This window comes from Lathyrus oleraceus, chromosome 2, assembly GCF_024323335.1.
Source record: "Lathyrus oleraceus cultivar Zhongwan6 chromosome 2, CAAS_Psat_ZW6_1.0, whole genome shotgun sequence".
NCBI lineage: Eukaryota > Viridiplantae > Streptophyta > Magnoliopsida > Fabales > Fabaceae > Lathyrus > Lathyrus oleraceus.
The window spans coordinates 465,590,035-465,597,573 of NC_066580.1; the positions used below are offsets into that span (position 1 = coordinate 465,590,035).

Genomic DNA, 7,539 nt, shown 5'->3' on the forward strand with positions numbered 1-7,539 from the left:
ACAAATTTTTTTCTTTTAGAGAAAAAGAAAATTCAGTCATTCATTTCATTTGGATTATTCATTTTGTTTGATTACTGGAAATGTCCAAATAGTCCTTTTATTTTCTTGTGAAATTGCAGGAAAACAGAGGAAATTTGACCTTTAGAGTTTTTTATTGGTCACATTTCTTTCATTTGAGTTGTATGGACTCTCATTTAATTATCATTTTAATTTTGTTTGTGCATATTCGATAAATTTTATTATTCAAAATACTATTTCTTTTTTATTTATCATATTTGATTTATTTTAAAATTTAGGTAATATGTATCCATAATTAAGACAGAATCCTATCCAAACGTGGTAAATAGTAATATCAGTTTTTATTTTTTCATTTATTTTCAAATCATTTGTCATAAAAAGAAAAGTAATTAATAAAATAATTAAAATAAAATAAAAAACGAAGCGCTTTATCCTTAAACTCAAAGTAATGTTAGTTTATTAAATTCCACTACCAAACTATAAAAAAGAAAAAACCATCTTCTTCAAATTGCTTCTTACTTTGTTGCTACAAAACGCAAAACCAAACCAATTTCTCAAACATATAAAAAAAACACAAACCTCAAACACACACAATTTTTATGTGACAAGAAAAAAATGAAGCTCTCAGCTTTACAGCAGAGTTATCTAAACCGTCGAACAAACAGCTTCAGAGGCTCGACGCCGTTAGATTCGTCAGGTGACGGCGCCGTTAAGTCACCGGTAACGATTTTCTGGCTTGTTCTTCACGGTGTTTGCTGCTTAATCAGCCTCGTTCTCGGTTTCCGATTTTCTCGCCTTGTTTTCTTCTTCCTGTTTTCAACTTCCTCTAGTAATATCTACACTGCTCCGTTTAACTCCGGTGTCGGAATTACTGTTCCGGTGGATGTTCAACCGAATCATATTGTTAACCGGACGGCTGTTGTTGCTGCTAGTAGAGTGGTGGTTGGACGGCACGGGATCCGAATTCGGCCGTGGCCGCATCCGGATCCTGTGGAGGTAATGAAAGCGCATGGGATAATTGAGAGAGTTCAGAGGGAACAGAGAGCGTTGTTTGGAGTGAAGAACCCTAGAACGGTTATTGCGGTTACTCCGACGCATGTGAGGACTTTTCAAGCGCTTCATTTGACCGGTGTGATGCACTCGTTGATGCTGGTGCCTTACGATCTGGTTTGGATCGTGGTGGAAGCTGGTGGAGTTACCAATGAGACTGCTTCTCTTATAGCTAAGTCTGGGCTTAGAACCATTCACGTTGGATTTCATCAGGGAATGCCGAATTCTTGGGAGGAAAGGCATAAACTTGAGTCTTTGATGCGTCTTCATGCTTTAAGGTCAACTTTTGATTATGCTTTGACTACTTTGATCTTGTAACTTTTTTTAAAATTCATTTATGATCTTAATTATTATTATGCCTGTAGAATCTTTATGAAGTATAATTGTTTTGCTCTTGTAACTACTGTTCCCTTTTGTTAGTACAGCGGCTTTTAGGTAACGGTTGTGACATGAATCACGATTGAATTTAACTAGTGTGGTTTAGTTTTATGATCATAGAGACACTGTAAATTTTGATGTCTTGGGAGTGTTTTATAAAATCTTGTAGTGCCCGGGATATAATTACAAATCACGGTGACAATAAATTATGTGATGATGATCATGATGCCGTTGTTTTTCCTGTTTTTTTATGGTCATCATTCTTAGATGAAATCTTATGTTGATTTTTCCTTGTGATGGAACAGAATTGTGAGAAAAGAGAAGCTGGATGGAATTGTGATGTTTGCTGATGATAGTAATATGCACAATATGGAGCTGTTTGATGAAATTCAGAATGTGAAATGGATTGGTGCTGTCTCGGTTGGAATACTCCTTCATTCAGTTGATGCAGCTGAAATTTCTTCAGTGGTTCAAAAAGAAGGAGAGGAGGATTCCACGCCGATGCCGATACAAGGTCCGGCTTGTAATGGTACTGATAAGTTGGTTGGGTGGCACACCTTTAATTCATTACGATATACTGGAAAGAGTGCGGTTTACATTGATGACCGAGCACCTGTGCTGCCGAGAAAGCTTGAATGGTCTGGGTTTGTGTTGAATTCAAGGTTGCTTTGGAAGGATGTTGATGATAAACCAGAGTGGATTAAGGATCTTGACGCGCTGGATGGGAAGGGTGAGGAGATAGATAGTCCATTGTCCTTGCTCAAGAGTGCTACTGTGGTAGAACCACTAGGGAATTGTGGACGCCATGTTTTGCTTTGGTGGTTACGGGTTGAAGCTCGCACAGACAGCAAATTCCCTGCACGGTGAGTCCTCTGCTCTATATTCTTAGACATTTCAATGATGCCCCTAATTTTCATTTGCCAACTGATGTCTTACTTCTATGTGTCGGTTGAAATTTATAACCAACACAGTTGTTCGCAATAAGAATAGATTCTGGAAATCACCAATACAACCCACCCAAAAGCATAGCCAAAAACTACTTCCTAACATTTGGATAGTTAAACAAATTGCAATATTTCTGACATTTATTTGTGTTAGGTACTGGGCAAACTAAAAGAACACTGAACAATTACAATTTCTATGGTTAATGTGAACTTCCATTCTTTATTATCCTAATAGGAATAGCTGCATGCACTGATTGGGCATCATGTGCTGTTCTAGGACGACTATTGTGTTCCAGCTTAGGTAGCTCTATGTATGCACCAACTAAGATGATGGTTCAAGTCACTCTGAGATATAAGAATGTTGCAAATCATGCAAGCTGCTACCATTTTTGGGGTAGAATTGTTATAGACATCATATATATTTGTTTACTATCTAGTGATATTATTGTGCTGGCTTGAGAAACCTTATCACAAAGGGAGAAGGAAAGACTCAAAGTACGAGGGCACGAAGCTTGCTAGTTGCTTCCTTTCCACTTTATGACTTTTTACTACAGGGTGGTTGCATAGTAAATGCATGATTTTATGTCGCCATTAGGGAATTATTGTTGAAACTACAATGCATGGTTTGAATATTTGGACCATGTTGGGGTATACTATATTGCATACTTTCCAAGTCACGTGTTTGAACTAGAAGAACCAAAATGATCCACGGGGAAGTTGGAGTACTAGGAAGCCGTAGTCACTAATTGTATGACGGGTTAATTGATACTCCCTCGGGTTCTTTTTATTAGAGACAGCTTTTATTTTAGATTCATAAAATAACCAATGTATTTGGTTTATTGGATAAGCCAGATACATTGGTTATTTAATGAATCTAAAACAATTCCCACCACTTCGCACTTGGTTTTTGCAGGCCATCCAAATAAACCAAATAGTGCATGGATTATGCAAAATCAAAACTTAGCCCAGTATTTATTAGCATATTTAATATTTTCTGCTCACTTCACTGATTATATGATGTTATTTCATGCAGATGGATAATCGACCCTCCTTTGGACATTACAGTCCCATCAAAACGCACTCCATGGCCAGATGCTCTCCCTGAACTCCCATCTAACGAAAAAGAAAAAGTGTTTGCCGCCACAGAAGAGCAACCAAACAAGCGCACTACAAAGATAAAACCGCCTAGAACCAAGCGTAGTAGAAATAAGAGAAAGCATGACACCAAAGTGATTGGTGTACAAGTCTCTACACATTCTGAACAAACTGAGATATAAATTAGTCCATCTGAGAATTTACTACTTGTGTTTATACGAGCCTGCTGGCCTTCTTCGACAAGAATTTCAATTGATTAGATGGAGAAGCCGATGTTTTCCTGGATACAAAAATCGGCCGCAAAGCTTTTTATGGTTGGCCAACATATGTGCATTCGAGTCTGATTTTCACCTTTTTTTTTTACATTTCTTTTATTATTTTTTCTTATTTTTCTTGGAGGTGCTCTATATCCGTTCACATGAAAGGGAATTATCAACTTAGTTTTGCAGAATTGGCTGTCTCATGGGAAGCCTGTATTCAATTTTATCTTATGTTTATACATATTCTTCTCAATAGTATTATTCAATTCCATATTATTCTTTCGTATGCAGGATTTGTTTCTCATAGACTTATATTGTAGTAGAAACATACCCTCACATACCACCCTCAAGAACAAAACTCAAATACAACAAGAGCACTTGATGTGAATACTAAAACAAAACTAGAATCTGTATGCACCTCTTGAAGTTGAGTTGGTATGCCAAAAAGTCCTAGAGAAATACACAGGCATAGAAATCCGGGAGTATAACTCATAAATTGATTAAAGGAAGTGCCAAAATGGGACTAACCCTACTCTCATGTAGGTATCAACAATAAGCAGCAGTTGCATTGAAGCTACCTACCTATCTATTTTCTTTATCAGGCCTATCTATCTATTTATATCTATATACAATCAAGAAAACACGATTTGATTATCTTGTTGGGTAAGATGATCTAGAAAAAACTTATGGCTCACTAGTTGTATAGATCTAGTCAGACTTGTATCATCCAAGGTGGGAAAAATGATGTGCAACATGCACTATTTAACGAGTTTAAACACAGTAGAAATCATCACTTAATATACATTTCACAAGGTTTTTCTTTAAAGAGTTTTAAAGCTAAAACAAATTAATAAATTAGAAAAGTATTCATAGAAAAATGAAATAAGTAAAACAAAGTACTCTAGTAAATGCGAAGAAAAAACTATTTTCAGTTTAAATTTTAACAGTTAAAAGGTTGAAGTGCGAGTCATTGAAAACTGCCTGAAAATAAAACGATAGCTGACTCTACAACCTTCCAGGTCCAATGCAAATAACAGAAGCAAATATCATAGATCTGTATCCTTAAAATCAAAGAAGCATATATGAAATAAAAAGCCATTAGCAGTTTAGCATCACCAAGATACAAGAAGTTTACTGGTTTTAACATAAAAATAAACTTCGAACAGTTCCTGACATCTATCCTGAAACAAAGAGCTTCGGAAATGTCCATAAGTAAATTTGACATGACGGAACAGCAAGTTAAGCAGTTTCTGTTGCTGGTTGGGTCACCCCAGATTTCACCAACAGCTTAGTCAGGTTCTCTGGAGAGCAAACTTGATACTTCACTTTTCCAGAGGGTGCAAGAAAAACCTCTGCAAGTTCAAGCTTATCTGAGGTAAGACTAGTGGTGTCCATTGTTTTGCTCAGTACTTTCAGTGCAAGTTGAACTGCTTCTTCCCTTGTGATATCATCCTTGTAGTCCTGTTTTAGAATTGATTGTGCTGCCTGGTTGTTGGCACCAATAGCACCGGCTTTCCAACCGCCATAATTTCCACTAGGATCACTCATGTAAAGCTGAAAGCCGAAGTTTTTGTCCCATCCTGCAAACAAGAAAGAGACTCCAAACGGACGGAGACCACCAAATTGTGTGTAACCTTGTTTGGTATCACAAAGAGATTGAACCAACTGTTCAACAGGCATTGGCTCTTGGTAAGCAAATGAGTAACGCTGTGCTTGGATCCTAGCAGTATTGATTAGGATGTTTGCATCAGACATAATCCCAGCAACAGCACATGCAACGTGATCATCAATCTTGTACATTTTCTCAGTTGAAGTTGAGGTTTGCAGAAGCTTGGATGTCACCTTCTTTTCGCCAACCAGAACAACCCCATCTTTTGACAAGATTCCAATGGCAGTACCAGCATTTCCAATAGCCTCCATTGCATACTCCACTTGGTAAAGACGCCCTTCAGGAGAGAAGATTGTTGTACGACTATCATATCTTCGAGACATCTTGATCTGAGGCAAAGGCAAAAAGAGTAGAATGAATAAAGTATTTCTTTGTTAAATTAAAAGAATCTAAAGAATTTGAATGAATCAAGACTCTTCATTCGTAGAAATTTTGTATACATATCAGTAGTTACTTCATGAACTTCTCCATGAATCTTATAAATACTAAACATCAAAGTGTAATAAGACCAAGTTGGAAGCTTCAATGAAATAACCCCAGATACTAATATATTCATGTGAATCCTCCTTGTACTATTTTTAGTCTGAACTAGAAATTAAATCATCGCTATGAAAGAAAAAGAGATAGGCCAATGATCTATGGTCAAAGAATATAGAGTTTCAAAAACCAGATAGAAAACTACAAAAAATACTGAACTATATGGCAATAACATCAAGACTATAGTTTGAACTCACAAGAAACATTATAATATGTCCAATCAATAGCAGAAAACAAACCGTTACAACCCTCAGGGTTGTGACTATCTCAATTCTCTTAAAACGAAACACATGAATTGCACAGATCTGTCAAGCAAAAATCAATCAAAAGAAACCCCCAGTAGCTTTTGTTGAAAACTATATACTGCGGTTTTGTCAAAATCACAATGGCACCATGGTTTGTAGAAGCTTCAAATGTAGATTTTGCAAAATAACGGTGGTTCCCCATGATTTTGTCAAACAGATCATGAATCCAAACATGCACTAAATTAGAAAATCTGAAAGCATGGCGATAAAATTGAAAAACTAGCAAAATAAAGGGACAGTTATCGTAAACCTAATTTCCACTATGACTATAATCTTGTAAGTTCAAGAGGAATTCAGGATCCAAGGAAACTCAAGAGACTATGGTCTTATATACAGCATAAACAAAGCCAAAATTACTAAACATGGATCAAGGATTCAAAGAATCAGAAGTATTTTGTACATTAAATTATACTAAACCCTAAAAATTAAGACACGCATCTTAATATATGTTTGGGGTTTCTCCCTATGTTACCAATCGCACTGTTATAGCACAGAGTCACGATACAGAGTGGAGCTCTGCTGCAACGCAACTCTTTTGCAGTGGCGGTTATGGTGGACGCAAATCGATGTGGAATTGCGTCCATTCGAGAGAGGGGAAGGAAGAATAAGAAGAAAATGGAAAAACCTGGACGAGTTTCTCACTGTTTCTGGAGGTAGACGGTAAACTCCGGCGGTGATTTCAGGGTAGCGTTTTTTAACGACGAAGCGAGTTCAGCGCGACTCCAATTTGTGTTTGTGAAGCTGATAGAGATGGTGTTTTTGTTGATTTGGGTTTTTATTTGTTAAAATACCTTTCTTATTCAACAAACAAAATGAAATAAAGAGTTAATTATATTTTCATATTTATACAAGTTTATCTTTTGTTTTTAATTATGTAAATATTTTTCTTCTGTTCTTTTCTTGGGTCCAATAAAAGAAGAGTTCAATTATTAGTTTAAAACCATTCCGTAGGTACGACAAGGTCTCACATCCAATCCAAATCAAGGATTTTTAACTATGGTTGGATATTATTTAACGGACTCCCATATTCTAAGTCGTGAAGTATGAACACCTTACCCAACTTTCATATACAAGCTATCTCACGAGAAAGAAAGATATGATTCAATTTGACTCTCACATTATTCTTTATTTTCTCATTAGTTTGGATGTTGGAGTGCTAACATTTCAAATCAACTTCTTATTCGCCGCACCAAAAACGCAAATCTACTGCAGCAAGGCATTACCTCACCATTTCGCGGATCATTTCTAGTTCTCAATCGAACAATAACGGTGTTTGTGGTCAA

General features: G+C 36.5%; 2 protein-coding genes across 2 annotated transcripts; one reads left to right on the forward strand and one right to left on the reverse strand.

Moving 5' to 3' along the window:
• Positions 1 to 498: 498 nt before the first annotated feature.
• LOC127120423 (beta-1,4-xylosyltransferase IRX14) lies at positions 499 to 4,021 on the forward strand. The gene is made up of 3 exons (XM_051050849.1): positions 499 to 1,346; positions 1,752 to 2,309; positions 3,424 to 4,021. The coding sequence occupies exons 1-3, from the start codon at positions 634 to 636 to the stop codon at positions 3,665 to 3,667; spliced, it is 1,515 nt and encodes a 504-aa protein (XP_050906806.1). The 5' UTR covers positions 499 to 633; the 3' UTR covers positions 3,668 to 4,021.
• Positions 4,022 to 4,807: 786 nt separating this feature from the next.
• Positions 4,808 to 7,062, reverse strand: LOC127120424 (proteasome subunit alpha type-4). Its single transcript, XM_051050850.1, has 2 exons — positions 6,899 to 7,062; positions 4,808 to 5,743 (listed from the first exon to the last, which is right to left on the reverse strand). The coding sequence occupies exon 2, from the start codon at positions 5,735 to 5,737 to the stop codon at positions 4,985 to 4,987; it is 753 nt and encodes a 250-aa protein (XP_050906807.1). The 5' UTR covers positions 5,738 to 5,743; positions 6,899 to 7,062; the 3' UTR covers positions 4,808 to 4,984.
• Positions 7,063 to 7,539: the final 477 nt, after the last annotated feature.